General features: G+C 45.5%; 1 protein-coding gene across 1 annotated transcript in view; it reads left to right on the top strand.

Moving 5' to 3' along the window:
- Positions 1 to 3,434: 3,434 nt before the first annotated feature.
- Positions 3,435 to 23,261, top strand: part of LOC117469673 (laminin subunit beta-1-like) — a gene marked incomplete at its 3' end in the record, with an annotated part of 28,873 nt that continues 9,046 nt past the window's right edge. Inside the window, 13 exon segments of the mRNA XM_034114135.1 lie at positions 3,435 to 3,676; positions 4,629 to 4,822; positions 8,342 to 8,477; positions 11,520 to 11,593; positions 12,574 to 12,762; positions 13,312 to 13,375; positions 13,462 to 13,664; positions 14,700 to 14,820; positions 15,981 to 16,169; positions 16,361 to 16,531; positions 20,580 to 20,692; positions 20,838 to 20,917; positions 21,361 to 21,496. Coding sequence (XP_033970026.1) covers positions 3,652 to 3,676; positions 4,629 to 4,822; positions 8,342 to 8,477; positions 11,520 to 11,593; positions 12,574 to 12,762; positions 13,312 to 13,375; positions 13,462 to 13,664; positions 14,700 to 14,820; positions 15,981 to 16,169; positions 16,361 to 16,531; positions 20,580 to 20,692; positions 20,838 to 20,917; positions 21,361 to 21,496 — 1,695 coding nt within the window.

Below are 23,261 nucleotides of genomic sequence, written 5' to 3'. Positions count from 1 at the left end.
AAAGACTCCAGAGACTGCTTTGGATATTGTGACTATGCAAGGACAAGTACTCCAAGTGGTTAGCTGTTATAAACACCTTGGTATCTGGCTTGATGATTGTCTCACTTTTAAACTTCAGGTCATTAATCTGCTTAAAAAGCTGAGGGTTAGACTAGGTTTCTTTTTCAGAAACAAGTCCTGTTTCTCTTTTGAAGCCAGGAAAAGGCTCTGTGACCTTTTGACCTGTGCTGGACTATGGTGATTTGATCTATATGAATGCACCTGCCCATTGCCTGGAAAGGTTAGATGCCGCCTATCACAGCGCTCTGAGATTTGTTACTAACTGTAAAGCACTTCCTCATCACTGTACCCTGTATGCCAAGGCAGGTCTGCCTTCACTTCCTGTACGGAGGCTCAGTCATTGGAACATGTTCATCTACAAAGCCATGCTGGGTAAACTACCTTCTTATATCTGCTCTCTGATCTCACAGAGAGTGGCAAGTAGCTATTGCCTGAGATCCCAGGATGTGTTTTTATTACATGTGCCAAGTGCTAGGACTGTTTTAGGTGCTAAAGCTTTTATGTGCGCTGCTCCTCTAGCTTGGAACACCATGCAAAACAAACTGAGCATTTTGATTCCCTTGCATCGTTTTAAAGCACAGTGGATGAAATGTTATTGGATACCTGTAACTGTAATAGATGCTAATGTATACCCCTGTGATTATGTTGTGATGTCCTTTTGTTTTCTGTTTGTTTTTATATGTGTAACTCAATGTACCGCAGGTCTCCCTTGTAAAAGAGATCGTTGATCTCAATGGGATTTTAACCTGGTTAAATAAAGGCTACAAACAAACAAACAAACAAACAACACACACACACACACACACACACACACACACACACACACACACACACACACACACACACACACACACACACACACACACACACACACACACACACACACACACACACACACACACACCATTTGTTTGATTTGTTTACATATGAACTGATTTCACTTTAATCAAATCATCACTGTCTGTATGTGTGTGTGTGTGTGTGTGTGTGTGTGTGTGTGTATGTGTATGTGTGAGTGTGTGTGTGTGTGTGTGTGTGTGTGTGTGTGTGGTGGTGTGTGTGTGTGGGTGCTCGTGAGTGTCGTGGTCGTGTGGGTGTGTGTGTGTGGGTGTGTGGCGTGTGTGTGTATGTGGATGGGTGTAGGGAGGTGTGTCGGTGTGTGGTTGTGTGATGTGGTGGTTGTGGGTGTGTAGGGGTGTATGTGTGAGGGGCTGTGTTGTGGATGGGTTCTTGGTGCTGTGTGTGTTTTGTGTGTGTTAGTATGTTGTGAGTCGTGTGGGTGGTTGTGTGTGTGTGTGTGTGTGTATGTGTGTGTGATGCCTGTGTGTGTGTGTGTGTGTGTGTGTGTGTGTGTGTGTGTGTGTGCGCGTGTGTGTGTGTGTGTGTGTGTGTGTGCGCGTGTGTGTTTCCATTCAGTTGTTAATGTTTGTCCTCACACAGTTTAGTTGCGCTCTGATTGGCTGAGAGCTGAAGCTCAGCGGGCCTCCACATGTTCACAGTCGTTACCCACAATGCACCTGAATGAGTCTTCAGATGTTTCAGGTGGGGGGTTCAGATTCCCCCACCCCCGAGGACACACACACACACACACACACACACACACACACACACACACACACACACACACACACACACACACACACACACACACACACACCTCCTTTGTTGTTGCAGGTGAGGTTTAACTGGGGGAGGAGTGTGTGTGTTCGGGGGAGGAAGGAATGTCCTTTGTCTGAAGAGCCCTGAGTGTGTGTGTGTGTGTGTGTGTGAGAGAGAGTGTGTGTGTGTGTGTGTGTGTGTGTGTGTGTGTGTGTGTGTGTGTGTGAGTGGTGGTGTGTGTGTGTGTGGTGTGTGGTGTGTGTGTGTGTGTGTGAGAGAGAGAGTGTGTGTGTGTGTGTGTGTGGTGTGTGTGTGTGGTGTGAGTGTGTGTGTGTGTGTGTGTGTGTGTGTGTGTGTGTGTGAGTGTGTGTGTGTGTGTGTGTGTGTGTGTGTGTGTGTGAGTGTGTGTGTGTGTGTGTGTGTGTGTGTGTGTGTGTGTGTGTGTGTGTGTGTGTGTGTGTGTGTGTGTGTGTGGAGGAATCCACTGAATTTAAGGTCTGTGTAAAATAAATGAAAGTTGTTATTAATGAACATACATGGCACACAGCTCTCATGGTACAGCATACAGAAGGAGGAAGGCCAGGCTACAGAACACGTTGGTTCAGTTAGTGTTAGTTAAGTTAGTCGTTAAGTTAGTAGTTAAGTCAGTAGTTAAGTCAGTAGTTAAGTTAGTAGTTAAGTCAGTAGTTAAGTCAGTAGTTAAGTTAATAGTTAAGTCAGTAGTTAAGTCAGTAGTTAAAGGTGGGGTAGGTAAGTTTGAGAAACCGGCGTGAGATACACTTGTTGTTATATTCCATGGAATGCTCTTAACATCCCGATAGCAATGAATATCTGAAGTGCTTTGACATGAAACCATAAATAAATGTCATCTGTGGAAGCTGTAGTACTGTAAAAAGCACGACCAATCATCTGAGCCGGCCCGCGTTCTTGTGTGTTGGAGGCTCTGTGAGGAAGTGGCAGATTTTCTCCGGTTGTGTATTTTCAAATTCTAGCGATCTCCAGCCGGTTTCTCAAACTTACCTACCCCACCTTTAAGTGTTCCTGGTTCAAAGAAAACAGAAAAATACAAAGGTGTGAGAACAAGTGATGCTTGATTAGAATAATTGTACAAAGGCCCTTCAGTGAGAGTCCTCCAGTCAGGTGCTACAGGTCAGCTGGTCCACTGATCCCTCCTTCCTGACAACATTTCAGTGTCACTCATTGTACCTTCATTTTAATGAATATTAATATATATGAACACACTGAGACAGGAAGTCATGTGAGGATGTTTCAGAATAAAAGCCTCTGACTGTGATGGTCTCTGGGTGCTGAGCTGTGATTGGTGGAACCAGAGGAACATCAGAGGGTTCCTTAGACCCTAAGACTAACAGGTAATACATTATAATAACAACAATACATACATATATATATAATAATGCATGGTCAAACTGTCATATGTATATATATATATATCAATACTAAGCAGCAGAGAATGTAAATACTAGTAAACGTGAGTAGGCTATTGTGATATCTTGTTTCAACAGTTTATCATCGTATTACTTTCTATTTTTCTATCATTATGTAAATGTTATATCTTGATTGACCTTGTGTGAATGCTGTTTTCCACTCTGCTATAAACCCCTGAATCAAGTTCATCTGATCTCATCTCACTTTCACAAGAAAGCATTTCACACGCTTTTATTTTGAAAGTTCGTCCTGAATCTGAGGAGGAGCCGAAACTTTTATTGTGAAAGTTAGTCCTGAGAGTTGATCTGAGGGTCTTCAGTCCGGGAGGGGGTCAGTGTTCAGCAGCTCTCTCAGCTCTCAGGTCCTCTCAAAGGTTTTCTCCGGCTGCAGTTTAGTCTGGTTCTAAAGGTTTTCTCCGGGTCCAGGTCCAGATTGGTCTGGTTCTAAAGGTTTTCTCCGGGTCCAGGTCCAGGTTGGTCTGGTTCTAAAGGTTTTCTCCAGGTCCGGATCGGTCTGGTTTTAAAGGATTTCTCTGCAGCTCTGAGGATGATTCGGGTCGCGGTTCTGCTCGGTGAGTTTCAGGGACTGTTTTACACTGTTAACGAGAGGAATGTTTGACGGACAGACAGACAGACAGACAGACAGACAGACAGACAGACAGACAGACACGCGCGCACACGCACACACACGCGCACACACGCGCACACACACACAGCGGACTCAGACAGATATAACTCATTATATATCAGTAACTTCAGAGCAGCAGGACGAGTTAAACAAACCGTTATCACTGAGCAGAGCAGAGTGTGTGTGTCTCTGTGTGTGTGTGTGTGTCTGTGTGTGTGTGTGTGTGTGTGTGTGTGTGTTTGTGTGTGTGTGTGTGTGTGTGTGTGTGTGCGCGTGTTTGTGTTTGTGTGTGTGCGTGTGTGGTCTGTGTGTGTGTGTGTGATGAGTTCAAAGACAATGATTAAAACACAACAGTGTCTGATCTGTATCAAAGCCCTTCACAATAAGAGCTTCTGATTACGTGTGTTATGAAGACTTTCACAATAAGAGCCTCTGATTAGCTGTGTGTTATGAAGACTTTCACAATAAGAGCCTCTGATTACCTGTGTGTTATGAAGACTTTCACAATAAGAGCCTCTGATTACCTGTGTGTTATGAAGACTTTCACAATAAGAGCCTCTGATTAGCTGTGTGTTATGAAGACTTTCACAATAAGAGCCTCTGATTACCTGTGTGTTATGAAGACTTTCACAATAAGAGCCTCTGATTACCTGTGTGTTATGAAGACTTTCACAATAAGAGCCTCTGATTACCTGTGTGTTATGAAGACTTTCAAGGCCTGATTAGCTGTGTGTTATGAAGACTTTCACAATAAGAGCCTCTGATTACCTGTGTGTTATGAAGACTTTCACAATAAGAGCCTCTGATTAGCTGTGTGTTATGAAGACTTTCACAATAAGAGCCTCTGATTACCTGTGTGTTATGAAGACTTTCACAATAAGAGCGTGCTCCCTCAGCTCTGCAGGTGTTCACCTGTGCTCAGGAGGGGGGGTGGCAGGAGGACCTCCCGGAGCTCAGTGACGTGTGCACAGAGGGCAGCTGTTACCCGGCAACAGGAGACCTTCTGATTGGCCGAGCCCACCAACTGTCGTCCACCTCCACCTGTGGACTGACCCGCCCCGAACCGTTCTGCATCGTGAGCCACCTGCAGGTAACAAGACTACTATATCATATCTACTGCTATTTATCATATCTAAATACTGCTATATTATCATATCTAAATACTGCTATATTATCATATCTAAATACTGCTATTTATCATATCTAAATACTGCTATATTATCATATCTAAATACTGCTATATTATCATATCTAAATACTGCTATATTATCATATCTAAATACTGCTATTTATCATATCACATCACCTTTGTATATTAATAAAGTGTCCCTGGTGCTGTCAGAGGAGTAACAGAGCTCTATATAACACACACACACACACACACACACACACACACACACACACACACACACACACACACACACACACACACACACACACACACACACACACACACACACACACACACACACACACACACACACACACAGAGAGAGTGTCTGGGGTACTTCCTGTGTGAGGATCTCCTTATAAGGATGTTGGTCCAGATGTTTCTTCAAAGGACAGAGTGAGCGTCCAATCAGAGAGGAGACCTACTGAGCGCGCTCAGTGCGTCGCTGAGGGCAGAAAGATTCAAGGCTTTATCATCATGTGCAAGAGAATACAAATAAAATAGAAATAGTGCCAGAAGAGTCTGTATACAAGTACATGGAATATGAGGTATAGAGAAGAGTCTGTATACAAGTACATGGAATATGAGATATAGAGAAGAGTCTGTATACAAGTACATGGAATATGAGATATAGAGAAGAGTCTGTATACAAGTACATGGAATATGAGATATAGAGAAGAGTCTGTATACAAGTACATGGAATATGAGATATAGAGAAGAGTCTGTATACAAGTACATGGAATATGAGATATAGAGAAGAGTCTGTATACAAGTAAATGGAATATGAGATATAGAGAAGAGTCTGTATACAAGTACATGGAATATGAGATATAGAGAAGAGTCTGTATACAAGTACATGGAATATGAGATATAGAGAAGAGTCTGTATACAAGTACATGGAATATGAGATATAGAGAAGTGTCTGTATACAAGTACATGGAATATGAGATATAGAGAAGAGTCTGTATACAAGTACATGGAATATGAGATATAGAGAAGAGTCTGTATACAAGTACATGGAATATGAGATATAGAGAAGAGTGTATACAAGTACATGGAATATGAGATATAGAGAAGAGTCTGTATACAAGTACATGGAATATGAGATATAGAGAAGAGTCTGTATACAAGTACATGGAATATGAGGTATAGAGAAGAGTCTGTATACAAGTACATGGAATATGAGGTATAGAGAAGAGTCTGTATACAAGTACATGGAATATGAGGTATAGAGAAGAGTCTGTATACAAGTACATGGAATATGAGATATAGAGAAGAGTGTATACAAGTACATTGAATATGAGGTATAGAGAAGAGTCTGTATACAAGTACATGGAATATGAGGTATAGAGAAGAGTCTGTATACAAGTACATGGAATATGAGGTATAGAGAAGAGTCTGTATACAAGTACATGGAATATGAGGTATAGAGAAGAGTCTGTATACAAGTACATGGAATATGAGGTATAGAGAAGAGTCTGTATACAAGTACATGGAATATGAGATATAGAGAAGAGTCTGTATACAAGTACATGGAATATGAGATATAGAGAAGAGTCTGTATACAAGTACATGGAATATGAGATATAGAGAAGAGTCTGTATACAAGTACATGGAATATGAGATATAGAGAAGAGTCTGTATACAAGTACATGGAATATGAGGTATAGAGAAGAGTCTGTATACAAGTACATGGAATATGAGGTATAGAGAAGAGTCTGTATACAAGTACATGGAATATGAGGTATAGAGAAGAGTCTGTATACAAGTACATGGAATATGAGATATAGAGAAGAGTCTGTATACAAGTACATGGAATATGAGATATAGAGAAGAGTCTGTATACAAGTACATGGAATATGAGATATAGAGAAGAGTCTGTATACAAGTACATGGAATATGAGATATAGAGAAGAGTCTGTATACAAGTACATGGAATATGAGATATAGAGAAGAGTCTGTATACAAGTACATGGAATATGAGGTATAGAGAAGAGTCTGTATACAAGTACATGGAATATGAGGTATAGAGAAGAGTCTGTATACAAGTACATGGAATATGAGGTATAGAGAAGAGTCTGTATACAAGTACATGGAATATGAGATATAGAGAAGAGTCTGTATACAAGTACATGGAATATGAGATATAGAGAAGAGTCTGTATACAAGTACATGGAATATGAGATATAGAGAAGAGTCTGTATACAAGTACATGGAATATGAGATATAGAGAAGAGTCTGTATACAAGTACATGGAATATGAGATATAGAGAAGAGTCTGTATACAAGTACATGGAATATGAGATATAGAGAAGAGTCTGTATACAAGTACATGGAATATGAGATATAGAGAAGAGTGTATACAAGTACATGGAATATGAGATATAGAGAAGAGTCTGTATACAAGTACATGGAATATGAGATATAGAGAAGAGTCTGTATACAAGTACATGGAATATGAGGTATAGAGAAGAGTCTGTATACAAGTACATTGAATATGAGGTATAGAGAAGAGTCTGTATACAAGTACATGGAATATGAGGTATAGAGAAGAGTCTGTATACAAGTACATGGAATATGAGATATAGAGAAGAGTCTGTATACAAGTACATGGAATATGAGATATAGAGAAGAGTCTGTATACAAGTACATGGAATATGAGGTATAGAGAAGAGTCTGTATACAAGTACATGGAATATGAGGTATAGAGAAGAGTCTGTATACAAGTACATGGAATATGAGGTATAGAGAAGAGTCTGTATACAAGTACATGGAATATGAGGTATAGAGAAGAGTCTGTATACAAGTACATGGAATATGAGGTATAGAGAAGAGTCTGTATACAAGTACATGGAATATGAGGTATAGAGAAGAGTCTGTATACAAGTACATGGAATATGAGGTATAGAGAAGAGTCTGTATACAAGTACATGGAATATGAGGTATAGATAAGTAATTAGCAAGATGCAAACAGATGAATGTTTATGGATGTTCTTCACAGGGTTCAGGTGGTTAAATAAAGTTTTGACTTCATCAGCGTCACTGCAGTGTTTAAATAAAGTTTTGACTTCATCAGCGTCACTGCAGTGTTTAAATAAAGTTTTGACTTCATCAGCGTCACTGCAGTGTTTAAATAAAGTTTTGACTTCATCAGCGTCACTGCAGTGTTTAAATAAAGTTTTGACTTCATCAGCGTCACTGCAGTGTTTAAATAAAGTTTTCTTGAGGTCTGCCGCCGGTTGTTTTTCAGTTTTCTGTTGGATGTGTTTCTGAGACCAGAAAGGAATCTGAGGAATTCCTTCATTAACCCTTTATCTCCCCCCTTTATCTTCCCCTCCCCCTCTCTCTCTCCCTCTCCCTCCCTCCCCTCTCCCCCTCTCTCCCTCCCTCCCTCTCCCCCTCCCTCTCGCCCCCCCCCTCCCTATGCCCCCCCCCCAGGAGGAGAAGAAGTGCTTCCTGTGTGACTCTCAGTCTCTCTACGACCAGCTGACAGGACAGAGCAGCGGCCATCGAGTGGAGAACCTGGTGACGACCTTTAATAACAGACTGAAGACCTGGTGGCAGTCTGAGAACGGTGAGGGGGGGGGATACCTGAGGGGGGGGGATACCTGAGGGGGGGGGGATACCTGAGGGGGGGGGATACCTGAGGGGGGGGGATACCTGAGGGAGGGGGATACCTGAGGGGGGGGGATACCTGAGGGGAGGGGGATACCTGAGGGGAGGGGGATACCTGAGGGAGGGGGATACCTGAGGGGGGGGGATACCTGAGGGGAGGGGGATACCTGAGGGGGGGGGGATACCTGAGGGAGGGGGATACCTGAGGGGAGGGGGATACCTGAGGGGGGGGGGATACCTGAGGGAGGGGGATACCTGAGGGAGGGGGGATACCTGAGGGGAGGGGGATACCTGAGGGGAGGGGGATACCTGAGGGAGGGGGATACCTGAGGGGAGGGGATACCTGAGGGGAGGGGGATACCTGAGGGGAGGGGGATATCTGAGGGGAGGGGGATACCTGAGGGGGGGGGGGGTACCTGAGGGGAGGGGGAGGGCTGGGGGGGAGGTAGCCAAAGATGCTTGACAGACGACGAGGCATGGCACCCATGCACACCCATGCACACACAGGCAGACAGGCACACAGGCAGACAGGCAGACAGGCACACACAGGCAGGACAGGCACACAGGCAGACAGGCACAAGGCAGACAGGCACACAGGCACAACAGGCAGACAGGCACACAGGCACACACAGGCAGACAGGCACACAGGCAGACAGGCACACAGGCCCACACCAGGCAACAGGCACACAGGCAGAAGGCAGACAGCACAAGGCAGACAGGCACACAGGCAGGACGCAGACAGGCACACGGCAGACAGGCAGACAGGCACACAGGCAGACAGGCACACACAACAGGCAGACAGGCACACAGGCAGACAGGCACACAGGCACACAGGCAGACAGGCACACACAGGCGCAGGCACACAGGCAGACACAGGCACAGGCACAGCAGGCACACACAGGCAGACAGGCACACAGGCAGACAGGCAGACAGGCACACAGGCAGACAGGCACACAGGCAGACAGGCACACAGGCACACACCAGGCAGACAGGCACACGGGCAGACAGGCGACAGGCACACACAGGCACACACAGCGACAGGCACACAGGCACACACAGGCAACAGGCACACAGGCACAACACAGGCAGACAGGCAGACAGGCACACAGGCACACACAGGCAGACAGGAACAGGCACACACAGGCAGGCACACGCAGGCACACACAGGCAGACAGGCACACACAGGCACACACAGGCAGACAGGCAGACAGGCACACACAGGCAGACAGGCACGACACAGGCACACACATGCAGACAGGCACACAGGCACACACAGGCAGACAGGGCACACAGGCACACACAGGCAGACAGGCAGCAGGCACCAGGCACCCAAGGCACACAGGCACACAGGCAGACAGGCAGGACAGGCACACAGGCACACACAGGCAGACAGGCACACACAGGCAGACAGTCGAGACAGGCACCACAGGAACAGGCAGACAGGCACACCACAGGCAAGACAGGCACAGCACAGGCACACAGGCACACACAGGCAGACAGGCACACAGGCAGACAGGCAGGACAGGCACACCACAGCAGACAGGCACACACAGGCAGACAGGCAGACAGGCACACACAGGCACACAGGCACACACAGGCAGACAGGCACACACAGGCAGACAGGCACACACAGGCAGACAGGCACCCACTAGGCAGACAGGCACATCACAGGCAGACAGGCACACAGGCAGACAGGCACACACAGGCAGACAGGCAACACAAGGCAGACAGGAACACACAGAGACAGGAACACACAGGGACAGGACAGGAACACACAGGCAGACAGGAGCACACAGGGACAGAGACAGGAACACACAGGGACAGGAACACACAGAGACAGGAACACACAGAGACAGGAACACACAGGGACAGGAACACACAGGCAGACAGGCACACACAGGCACACACAGGCAGACAGGCACACACAGGCAGACAGGCACACAGGCGCACACAGGCACACACAGGCAGACAGGCACACACAGGCAGACAGCAGACAGGCACACACAGGCAGACAGGCACACACAGGCAGCAGGCACACAAGGCACACACAGGCACACACAGGCACACACGGCAGACAGGCACACGGCAGGACAGGCACACAGGCACACACAGGCACACACAGCACACAGGCAGACAGGAGACAGGCACCTGGCACACAGCAGACAGGCACACAGGCACACAAGGCAGCACACAGGCACACACAGGCAACACAGGCACACACAGGCACACACAGCACTACAGGACAGCACACATGCAGACATTCACACATGCAACAGACACATGGCCACACACATTCACACACATTCATACACCGTCCATCACACATTCACACATTCACACACATTCACACATTCATACATTCACACATTCACACACATTCATACATTCACACACATTCATACATTCATACATTCACACACATTCATACATTCACACACATTCACACATTCATACATTCACACATTCATACATTCACACATTCATACATTCATACAGACCCGGCGCCGTGGGAGGGCCAGGGAGGGCCCTCCCATTTGACATTCCTGCCCTCCCCCAATAAACATGTTTTATTTTATTTATAAAAAAAAAATTATTTTTATTTTTGTAATTATAAATAAACTGTGAACTTTAAGACTACGAGTCTGTGGTGCACTGTGTATGTGCTTTGGGGAGTGTTGCAGTAGAACATTCCACTGTAGCGCCCGGTACCTTAATGGGAAACCCTACATGTTTGAGCACCCTCTATGAAACGTCAAGCTACCCCACAGCACCTCCAAAAGAAATCTCTGGCGCCGATAGTGGCCGCGGCACATGCCGGTTTGCCCTCCCTCATATGCCCTCTCTGTAGATTTGTTCTGGCGCCGGGTCTGCATTCATACATTCACACATTCATACATTCACACATTCATACATTCACACATTCATACATTCTCACACAGTCGGGGGGGTTTGTTGTCACAGTTTGTCTGTAGTTTGTTGGTGACCGTGATGCTATCTGCAGGTCTGGAGAACGTCACCATCCAGCTGAACCTGGAGGCGGAGTTTCACTTCACACACCTTATCATGACCTTCAAGGTGAGTCTACACACACACTACACACACCTCATCATGACCTTAAAGGTGGGTCTACACACACACTACACACACCTCATCATGACCTTCAAGCCAGACCCCACAGGGACCGTCAGTTCTCTGGTTACTGGCATCAACAACTGACATGAACACACAAATATATAATAATAACTTAAGTGTTTCTCATGATATTAGGTTAAGTGTTAAAGTGTTTCTCATGATATCAGGTTAAGAGTTTCTCATGATATTAGGTTAAGAGTTTCTCATGATATTAGGTTAAGTGTTAGTGTTTCTCATGATATCAGGTTAAGTGTTTCTCATGATATTAGGTTAAAGGTAGGTAAGTTTGAGAAACCGGCTCGAGATCGCTATAATTTGAAAATACACAACCGGAGAAAATCTGCCACTTCCTTACAGAGCCCCTCCTCCAACACACACGAACGCGCACATGACCAATGAGGGCACGAGATAAGTTTGTGCCCCGATGGAAGGCTGACAGGCAGGTAGGCCATCCAGTTATTTTAGCCGGGCCGGCTCAGATGATTGGTTGTGCTTTTCACAGTACTACAGCTTCCACAGATGATATTTTTTTAATGGATTTTTTGTCAAAGCACTTCAGATATTCATTGCTATCAGGATGTTAAGAGCATTCCATGGAATATAACAACAAGTGTATCTCCAGCCGGTTTCTCAAACTTACCTACCCTACCTTTAAGTGTTGAAGTGATTCTCATGATATCAGGTTAAGTGTTTCTCATGATATTAGGTTAAGTGTTAAAGTGTTTCTCGTGATATCAGGTTAAGTGTTTCTCATGATATTAGGTTAAGTGCTTCTCATGATATCAGGTTAAGTGTTTCTCATGATATCAGGTTAAGTGTTTCTCATGATATCAGGTTAAGTGTTTCTCATGATATCAGGTTAAGTGCTTCTCATGATATCAGGTTAAGTGTTTACATGATATTTAAGTGTATTTTCCCCTCAGACGTTCCGACCCGCTGCCATGTTGATCGAGCGCTCGTCGGACTTCGGGAAGACGTGGCAGGTTTATCGATACTTCGCCTACGACTGTGAGAGTGCGTTCCCGTCCGTCTCCCAGGGGCCCATGCAGAAGGTCGATGACATCATCTGTGACTCGCGTTACTCCGACATCGAGCCGTCCACCGAGGGAGAGGTACTGTCTTCATGTCCCCATAGTAATCTAATCTAATGGGAGATTCAGGGTCCCGCCATTCAATAAAGTCCGCCTGAAGCATCCTTTGTGCCACTCAGTGAACACAGAGCTTCAGATCAGATCACGCTGAAGGCTCTTTGAGCAGCTCTCTCTGATCCTGCTGTTATGTTACATGTTTGTCTGTTGATGTTACACATGGAGCTGCTGTGATGTTACATGTGTGTCTGTTGATGTTACACATGGAGCTGCTGTGATGTTACATGTTTGTCTGTTGATGTTACACATGGAGCTGCTGTGATGTTACATGTTTGTCTGTTGATGTTACACATGGAGCTGCTGGGATGTTACATGTTTGTCTGTTGATGTTACACATGGAGCTGCTGTGATGTTACATGTTTGTCTGTTGATGTTACACATGGAGCTGCTGGGATGCAAGGAGCATTTCAGACTGGATCTGACCAGTAAAGTATTATCCTATCGTATCGTACTAAAGAGGAGAGCCAGGTCAAAGGCCACTTCTTCCATTGATGAAATGTCCCTTTAATGCAGGTGATCTTCAGAGTCCTGGACCCGGTGTTCAGGATCGAAGACCCCTACAGCCCCAGAATCCAGAGTAGGTCTCTTCACTGTTCACATTGTTTTTAACTACTGTTTATTGTTGATCAGTTGTCCGTCAGTGACCTGTTGTCTTGTGCTCAGACATGTTGAAGATCACCAACCTGCGGGTGAAGTTCACCAGACTGCACACGCTGGGGGACAACCTGCTGGACTCCCGGGTCGAGATCAAGGAGAAGTACTACTACGCCATCTTCGACATGGTGGTGCGAGGAAACTGCTTCTGCTACGGACACGCCTCTGAGTGCGCGCCCGTGGAGAGAGACCGCCAGACCAGCGAAGGCATGGTGAGTAAAACCACGTCCACATCCTGACCCTCAAATGGAGTCCAACAGTACCCTCAAAGAAAGTCCAACAGTACCCTGACCCTCAAAGAAAGTCCAACAGTACCCTGACCCTCAAAGAAAGTCCAACAGTACCCTGACCCTCAAAGAAAGTCCAACAGTACCCTGACCCTCAGAGAAAGTCCAACAGTACCCTGACCCTCAAAGAAAGTCCAACAGTACCCTGACCCTCAGAGAAAGTCCAACAGTACCCTGACCCTCAAAGAACGTCCAACAGTACCCTGACCCTCAAAGAAAGTCCAACAGTACCCTGACCCTCAAAGAACGTCCAACAGTACCCTGACTCTCAGAGAAAGTCCAACAGTACCCTGACCCTCAAAGAACGTCCAACAGTACCCTGACCCTCAAAGAAAGTCCAACAGTACCCTGACCCTCAGAGAAAGTCCAACAGTACCCTGACCCTCAGAGAAAGTCCAACAGTACCCTGACCCTCAGAGAAAGTCCAACAGTACCCTGACCCTCAAAGAACGTCCAACAGTACCCTGACCCTCAAAGAAAGTCCAACAGTACCCTGACTCTCAGAGAAAGTCCAACAGTACCCTGACCCTCAAAGAAAGTCCAACAGTACCCTGACCCTCAGAGAAAGTCCAACAGTACCCTGACCCTCAAAGAACGTCCAACAGTACCCTGACCCTCAAAGAAAGTCCAACAGTACCCTGACTCTCAGAGAAAGTCCAACAGTACCCTGACCCTCAAAGAAAGTCCAACAGTACCCTGACTCTCAGAGAAAGTCCAACAGTACCCTGACTCTCAGAGAAAGTCCAACAGTACCCTGAAATCTCACCCACTGTTAAACTTTCAATAAACAACAAGCTCAGAAATACATCAAACAAACTCAAACTCTACGCAGATGAGATGGTACTCTTTCTTCAAGTCTGATTGGGGGCAAGCATCAAAGGAAACAACAAATCAAACAAACTCAATCTGATTTATGAATAGTTTTTTATGTTGTGAGACTTGACGGTGCTTTGTGTTCAGGTTCATGGACACTGCATGTGCAACCACAACACCAAAGGTCTGAACTGTGAGCGGTGTCATGACTTCTACCACGACCTTCCCTGGAGACCTGCTGAGGGCCGAAACACCAACGCCTGCAAGAGTGAGTCCATCAGATCCTCTTCATTCTCTACTGGTCTCTACTGATCTCTACTGCTCTCTACTGGTCTCTACTGGTCTCTACTGGTCTCTACTGGTCTCTACTGGTCTCTACTGATCTCTACTGATCTCTACTGCTCTCTACTGCTCTCTACTGGTCTCTACTGGTCTCTACTGCTCTCTACTGGTCTCTACTGGTCTCTACTGATCTCTACTGCTCTCTACTGGTCTCTACTGGTCTCTACTGGTCTCTACTGCTCTCTACTGATCTCTACTGGTCTCTACTGCTCTCTACTGATCTCTACTGCTCTCTACTGCTCTCTACTGGTCTCTACTGGTCTCTACTGATCTCTACTGCTCTCTACTGGTCTCTACTGGTCTCTACTGGTCTCTACTGGTCTCTACTGGTCTCTTCTGGTCTCTACTGGTCTCTACTGCTCTCTACTGCTCTCTACTGGTCTCTACTGCTCTCTACTGGTCTCTACTGGTCTCTACTGCTCTCTACTTATCTCTACTGCTCTCTACTGGTCTCTACTGGTCTCTACTGATCTCTACTGATCTCTACTGATCTCTACTGGTCTCTACTGGACTCTACTGATCTCTACTGGACTCTACTGCTCTCTACTGGTCTCTACTGGTCTCTACTGGTCTCTACTGGTCTCTACTGGTCTCTACTTATCTCTACTTATCTCTACTGCTCTCTACTGCCCTTTACTGGTCTCTACTGGTCTCTACTGGTCTCTACTGGTCTCTACTGATCTCTAATGGACTCTACTGATCTCTACTGGACTCTACTGGTCTCTACTGCTCTCTACTGGTCTCTACTGGTCTCTACTGATCTCTACTGGTCTCTACTGGTCTCTACTGCTCTCTACTGCTCTCTACTGCTCTCTACTGGTCTCTACTGGTCTCTACAGGTCTCTACTGGTCTCTACTGGTCTCTACTGGTCTCTACTGCTCTCTACTGGTCTCTACTGGTCTCTACTGCTCTCTACTGGTCTCTACTGCTCTCTACTGGTCTCTACTGCTCTCTATTGCTCTCTACTGCTCTCTACTGCTCTCTACTGGTCTCTATTGCTCTCTACTGGTCTCTACTGGTCTCTAATTGTCTCTACCACCCTCTACTGGTCTCTGAGTGTCCTCTCTTCTTCGGTGGTGTTGCAGAGTGTAACTGTAACCAGCATTCGGACTCCTGTCACTTCGACGAGGTGGTGTTCGTGGCTTCGGGAAACGTGAGCGGGGGGGTCTGTGACGAGTGTCAACACAACACGGCAGGAAACAGCTGTGAGCGATGCAGACCGTTCTACTACCAACATCTGGAGAAGGATGTCCGGGACCCCAACATCTGCCAGCGTGAGTACACAGAGTACACAGAGAGTACACAGAGTCCACAGATTACACACAGAGTACATACTTCCTCTTCCACAGGCCGTTGTACTGACAGTATGACCCTATTAACTGTGTGTGTGTGTGTGTGTGTGTGTGTGTGTGTGTGTGTGTGTGTGTGTGTGTGTGTGTGCGTGTGTGCGTGTGTGTGCGTGTAGCCTGCAGCTGTGATCCTATTGGTTCCCTGAATGACGGCCTCTGTGATTCGCTGACGGACGTTGGTCTGGGGCTGATCTCTGGTCAGTGTCGCTGTCGAGTGAACGTGGAGGGAGAGCGCTGCGACCGCTGCCGAGACAACACGCACGGGCTGAGCAGGGAGGGGTGCACAGGTAGACGTCTCAGGACTATTACTGTGTATAGTGTGTATTATTACTGTAGTATTACTATGTTTCAGTGTGTATCATCATAGATAGAATTGATGGATTTGGAGGGATGAAACCCTCTTTAATGGTCTCACATGCAGAGCACACAGCACGCACAGTGACATTTGTTCTCACCCATCCTAGTACCAGGAGTCTAGTACCAGGAGTCTAGTACTAGGAGTCTAGTACCAGGAGTCTAGTACTAGGAGTCTAGTACCAGGAGTCTAGTACCAGGAGTCTAGTACCAGGAGTCTAGCACTAGGAGCAGTGGGCAGCTATTGTACAGCGCCCAGGGAGCAATGGGAGTGAGGGGGGAAGGGGGGGTCCGGTGCCTGGCTCAAGGGCACCACAGCAGGGTAGGAGGTGAACTGGGACCTCTCCATATTTAGGTCTGGTCGGGGACTTGAACCGGCGACCCTACAGCTCACAGTCCAAGCCCCTACTGACTGAGCCACTGCCGGACACTGTGTTTCAGTCTGTATCATCACTGTGTTTCAGTGTGTATCATCACTGTGTTTCAGTCTGTATCATCACTGTGTTTCAGTGTGTATCATCACTGTGTTTCAGTGTGTATCATCACTGTGTTTCAGTGTGTATCATTACTGTGTTTCAGTGTGTATCATCACTGTGTTTCAGTGTGTATCATCACTGTGTTTCAGTGTGTATCATCACTGTGTTTCAGTGTGTATCATCACTGTGTTTCAGTGTGTATCATCACTGTGTTTCAGTGTGTATCATCACTGTGTTTCAGTGTGTATCATCACTGTGTTTCAGTCTGTATCCTCACTGTGTTTCAGTGTGTATCCTCACTGTGTTTCAGTGTGTATCATCACTGTGTTTCAGTGTGTATCATTACTGTGTTTCAGTGTGTATCATCACTGTGTTTCAGTGTGTATCATTACTGTGTTTCAGTGTGTATCATCAGTGTGTATCATCACTGTGTTTCAGTGTGTATCATTACTGTGTTTCAGTGTGTATCATTACTGTGTTTCAGTGTGTATCATTACTGTGTTTCAGTGTGTATCATCACTGTGTTTCAGTCTGTATCATCACTGTGTTTCAGTGTGTATCCTCACTGTGTTTCAGTGTGTATCATCACTGTGTTTCAGTGTGTATCATCACTGTGTTTCAGTGTGTATCATCACTGTGTTTCAGTGTGTATCATCACTGTGTTTCAGTGTGTATCATCACTGTGTTTCAGTGTGTATCATCACTGTGTTTCAGTGTGTATCATCAGTGTGTATCATCACTGTGTTTCAGTGTGTATCATCACTGTGTTTCAGTGTGTATCATCAGTGTGTATCATCACTGTGTTTCAGTGTGTATCATCACTGTGTTTCAGTGTGTATCATCACTGTGTTTCAGTGTGTATCATTACTGTGTTTCAGTGTGTATCATTACTGTGTTTCAGTGTGTATCATCACTGTGTTTCAGTGTGTATCATTACTGTGTTTCAGTCTGTATCATCACTGTGTTTCAGTGTGTATCATCACTGTGTTTCAGTCTGTATCATCACTGTGTTTCAGTGTGTATCATCACTGTGTTTCAGTGTGTATCCTCACTGTGTTTCAGTGTGTATCATCACTGTGTTTCAGTGTGTATCATCAGTGTGTATCATCACTGTGTTTCAGTGTGTATCATCACTGTGTTTCAGTGTGTATCATCAGTGTGTATCATCACTGTGTTTCAGTGTGTATCATCAGTGTGTATCATCACTGTGTTTCAGTGTGTATCATCACTGTGTTTCAGTGTGTATCCTCACTGTGTTTCAGTCTGTATCATCACTGTGTTTCAGTGTGTATCATCACTGTGTTTCAGTCTGTATCATCACTGTGTTTCAGTGTGTATCATCAGTGTGTATCATCACTGTGTTTCAGTCTGTATCATCACTGTGTTTCAGTGTGTATCCTCACTGTGTTTCAGTGTGTATCATCACTGTGTTTCAGTGTGTATCATCACTGTGTTTCAGTGTGTATCATCACTGTGTTTCAGTCTGTATCATCACTGTGTTTCAGTGTGTATCATCACTGTGTTTCAGTGTGTATCATCACTGTGTTTCAGTCTGTATCCTCACTGTGTTTCAGTGTGTATCATCACTGTGTTTCAGTCTGTATCATCACTGTGTTTCAGTCTGTATCATCACTGTGTTTCAGTGTGTATCATCACTGTGTTTCAGTGTGTATCATCAGTGTGTATCATCACTGTGTTTCAGTGTGTATCATCACTGTGTTTCAGTGTGTATCATCAGTGTGTATCATCACTGTGTTTCAGTGTGTATCATCACTGTGTTTCAGTGTGTATCATCACTGTGTTTCAGTCTGTATCATCACTGTGTTTCAGTGTGTATCATTACTGTGTTTCAGTGTGTATCATTACTGTGTTTCAGTGTGTATCATCACTGTGTTTCAGTGTGTATCATCACTGTGTTTCAGTCTGTATCCTCACTGTGTTTCAGTGTGTATCCTCACTGTGTTTCAGTGTGTATCCTCACTGTGTTTCAGTGTGTATCATCACTGTGTTTCAGTGTGTATCATCACTGTGTTTCAGTGTGTATCATCACTGTGTTTCAGTGTGTATCATCACTATGTTTCAGTGTGTATCATCACTGTGTTTCAGTGTGTATCATCACTGTGTTTCAGTCTGTATCATCACTGTGTTTCAGTGTGTATCATCACTGTGTTTCAGTGTGTATCATCACTGTGTTTCAGTCTGTATCCTCACTGTGTTTCAGTGTGTATCATCACTGTGTTTCAGTGTGTATCATCACTGTGTTTCAGTGTGTATCCTCACTGTGTTTCAGTGTGTATCATCACTGTGTTTCAGTGTGTATCCTCACTGTGTTTCAGTGTGTATCATCACTGTGTTTCAGTCTGTATCATCACTGTGTTTCAGTGTGTATCATTACTGTGTTTCAGTGTGTATCATTACTGTGTTTCAGTGTGTATCATCACTGTGTTTCAGTGTGTATCATCACTGTGTTTCAGTGTGTATCATCAGTGTGTATCATCACTGTGTTTCAGTGTGTATCATCACTGTGTTTCAGTGTGTATCATCACTGTGTTTCAGTCTGTATCATCACTGTGTTTCAGTGTGTATCATTACTGTGTTTCAGTGTGTATCATTACTGTGTTTCAGTGTGTATCATCACTGTGTTTCAGTGTGTATCATCACTGTGTTTCAGTCTGTATCCTCACTGTGTTTCAGTGTGTATCCTCACTGTGTTTCAGTGTGTATCCTCACTGTGTTTCAGTGTGTATCATCACTGTGTTTCAGTGTGTATCATCACTGTGTTTCAGTGTGTATCATCACTGTGTTTCAGTGTGTATCATCACTATGTTTCAGTGTGTATCATCACTGTGTTTCAGTGTGTATCATCACTGTGTTTCAGTCTGTATCATCACTGTGTTTCAGTGTGTATCATCACTGTGTTTCAGTGTGTATCATCACTGTGTTTCAGTCTGTATCCTCACTGTGTTTCAGTGTGTATCATCACTGTGTTTCAGTGTGTATCCTCACTGTGTTTCAGTGTGTATCATCACTGTGTTTCAGTGTGTATCATTACTGTGTTTCAGTGTGTATCCTCACTGTGTTTCAGTGTGTATCATCACTGTGTTTCAGTGTGTATCATCAGTGTGTATCATCACTGTGTTTCAGTGTGTATTATCACTGTGTTTCAGTGTGTATCATCACTGTGTTTCAGTGTGTATCATCAGTGTGTATCATCAGTGTGTATCATCAGTGTGTATCATCACTGTGTTTCAGTGTGTATCATCACTGTGTTTCAGTGTGTATCCTCACTGTGTTTCAGTCTGTATCATCACTGTGTTTCAGTCTGTATCCTCACTGTGTTTCAGTGTGTATCATCACTGTGTTTCAGTGTGTATCATCACTGTGTTTCAGTGTGTATTATTACTGTGTTTCAGTGTGTATCATCACTGTGTTTCAGTGTGTATTATTACTGTGTTTCAGTGTGTATCATCACTGTGTTTCAGTGTGTATTATTACTGTGTTTCAGTGTGTACCTGCAACTCTTTGGGAACACTTGCTGGAGGAAATACCTGCGACAGTGAAACAGGAAACTGCTTCTGTAAACGTCTGGTGACTGGACGAGACTGTGACCAGTGTGTGGTGAGAAAATGATTTCAATATTTCAATATTCTAACCCATAGACTTCTATACAATCTGAGGTAATCAAGAGAGAAGTGGGAACATTTTCTCATAGACTTCTATACAATCTGAGGTGTGTGTGTGTGTGTGTGTGTGTGTGTTTCAGGCTGAACACTGGGGTCTCAGTAATGATATGGACGGCTGCAGACCATGTGACTGTGATCTTGGAGGAGCCGTCAACAACCAGTGAGTGCACCACCCACATGTTTAATAAACAAGCTTTACAGGACATGAAGCTGTGAATACACACTGCCAATAATCAGATATACAATCATCAATCATCATATATACGATAGAGTAAAAGACACTGCAGTTACTAACACTGCACAGCGGACCCTCGGTGCTGCAGCTCTTCTTCTGTGGTCTGAGGGGTAAGGTTAAGGGTAAGGGTTAGGGTTAGGCATGTGTTGGTTATGGTTAAGGTTAGTTTAAGTCTCCAGGAAATGCATGTAAGTCAATGTAATGTGTGTGTGTGTGTGTGTGTGTGTGTGTGTGTGTGTGTGTGTGTGTGTGTGTGTGTGTGTGTGTGTGTGTGTGTGTGTGTGTGGTGTGTGTGTGTGTGTGTGTGTGTGTGTGTGTGTGTGTGTGTGTGTGTGTGTGTGTGTGTGTGTGTGTGTGTGTGTGAGAAGGTGCGACCAGGTGAGCGGTCAGTGTGTGTGCAGGGGTCACATGTTCGGCCGGCGCTGTGATCAGGTGGAGTCTGGGTTCTACTTCATGGCTCTGGATCACTACACCTACGAGGCGGAGGACGCCCTCTTCGGACCGGTGAGTCATCAGAACTGAACCATGAAACCAAACAACCTCCGACTACCTCCCAACGTGACTTTACTTAAAGGTCTCCTATAGGTCTTTTCTACATCACCATGTGTCCCCGGTGTGTCCCCGGTGTGCCCCCGGTGTGTCCCCGGTGTGTCAGGAGACTCTCAAAGTGTCAGGAAATAAACCCCTCTCTCTTTTCCTCCGTACCCACATCTCTAAAAACGGGGGAACAATTGAGCTGATCCAGATTTTCTGCGTCATGACGACATTACTAAAATGTGGGCGGGCTTTACACCCACGGGCCAATCAGAAACGTTGCTGTCAGAAACAATGAGACGTGTTCTGGAAGTAATATGGTCTGTGTTTACATTAGCATGCTAACACTCAGAGCTAACCTGTACTGGAGAGAGCATGTGTGAAGAAGCAGGAAATCAAAAGGAAGTCACCTTGTGGTAAACCTGAGAGAGAGAAAGAGTTTGAGCTCCATACTGTTTCAGAGAGAATCCTTCATGTGGTTTGGAACATGATATGGAGTTTCATCACGGCAGCATTTAGCTGAGTTTCTGCTGGGAGAGTTCTCCTGATGAGATCTACTCTCTCTCTGAAGCTACTGACCCAGAGTCAGCTCTTTAGTAACAGCTGGAAGAGAGGGGGGGGGGGGGGCTACAAGGGTCTGTTTGGGGTTTGGAGCAGGACACTTCAGAGACATGTTTTTTATATATTTGTATATATCTGAGACCTATAATATATGCTTAAAAAGAGTATAATAGGAGACCTTTAAATCTCTCAGCTGCTTTCTAAAACACTTTACAGTTCAGATGTCTTGTTAGGTTCTTCAGCGCTCTGTTTTGGGACCCCTCATGTTTCCCTGTTTCACAACCATTGCTCCTCTGAGGTTCCTCATGGCTCTGTTTTGGGACCCCTCATGTTTCCCTGTTTCACAACCATTGCTCCTCTGAGGTTCCTCGTGGCTCTGTTTTGGGACCCCTCATGTTTCCCTGTTTCACCACCATTGCTCCTCTGAGGTTCCTCATGGCTCTGTGTTGGGACCCCTCTTGTTTCCCTGTTTCACAACCATTGCTCCTCTGAGGTTCCTCGTGGCTCTGTTTTGGGACCCCTCATGTTTCCCTGTTTCACCACCATTGCTCCTCTGAGGTTCCTCATGGCTCTGTGTTGGGACCCCTCATGTTTCCCTGTTTCACCACCATTGCTCCTCTGAGGTTCCTCATGGCTCTGTTTTGGGACCCCTCATGTTTCCCTGTTTCACCACCATTGCTCCTCTGAGGTTCCTCAGGGCTCTGTGTTGGGACCCCTCTTGTTTCCCTGTTTCACCACCATCTCTCCTCTGAGGTTCCTCATGGCTCTGTGTTGGGACCCCTCTTGTTTCCCTGTTTCACCACCATCTCTCCTCTGAGGTTCCTCATTGCTCTGTGTTGGGACCCCTCATGTTTCCCTGTTTCACCACCATCTCTCCTCTGAGGTTCCTCATGGCTCTGTGTTGGGACCCCTCTTGTTTCCCTGTTTCACCACCATCTCTCCTCTGAGGTTCCTCATGGCTCTGTGTTGGGACCCCTCTTGTTTCCCTGTTTCACCGCCATCTCTCCTCTGAGGTTCCTCATGGCTCTGTGTTGGGACCCCTCTTGTTTCCCTGTTTCACCACCATCTCTCCTCTGAGGTTCCTCATGGCTCTGTTTTGGGACCCCTCTTGTTTCCCTGTTTCACCACCATCTCTCCTCTGAGGTTCCTCAGGGCTCTGTGTTGGGACCCCTCT

This window comes from Trematomus bernacchii, unplaced genomic scaffold (assembly GCF_902827165.1).
Source record: "Trematomus bernacchii unplaced genomic scaffold, fTreBer1.1, whole genome shotgun sequence".
In the NCBI taxonomy this organism is placed as follows: Eukaryota; Metazoa; Chordata; class Actinopteri; order Perciformes; family Nototheniidae; genus Trematomus; species Trematomus bernacchii.
Note: the sequence above shows the minus strand (reverse complement) of the source record. Positions and strands in the feature narration are given on the sequence as shown.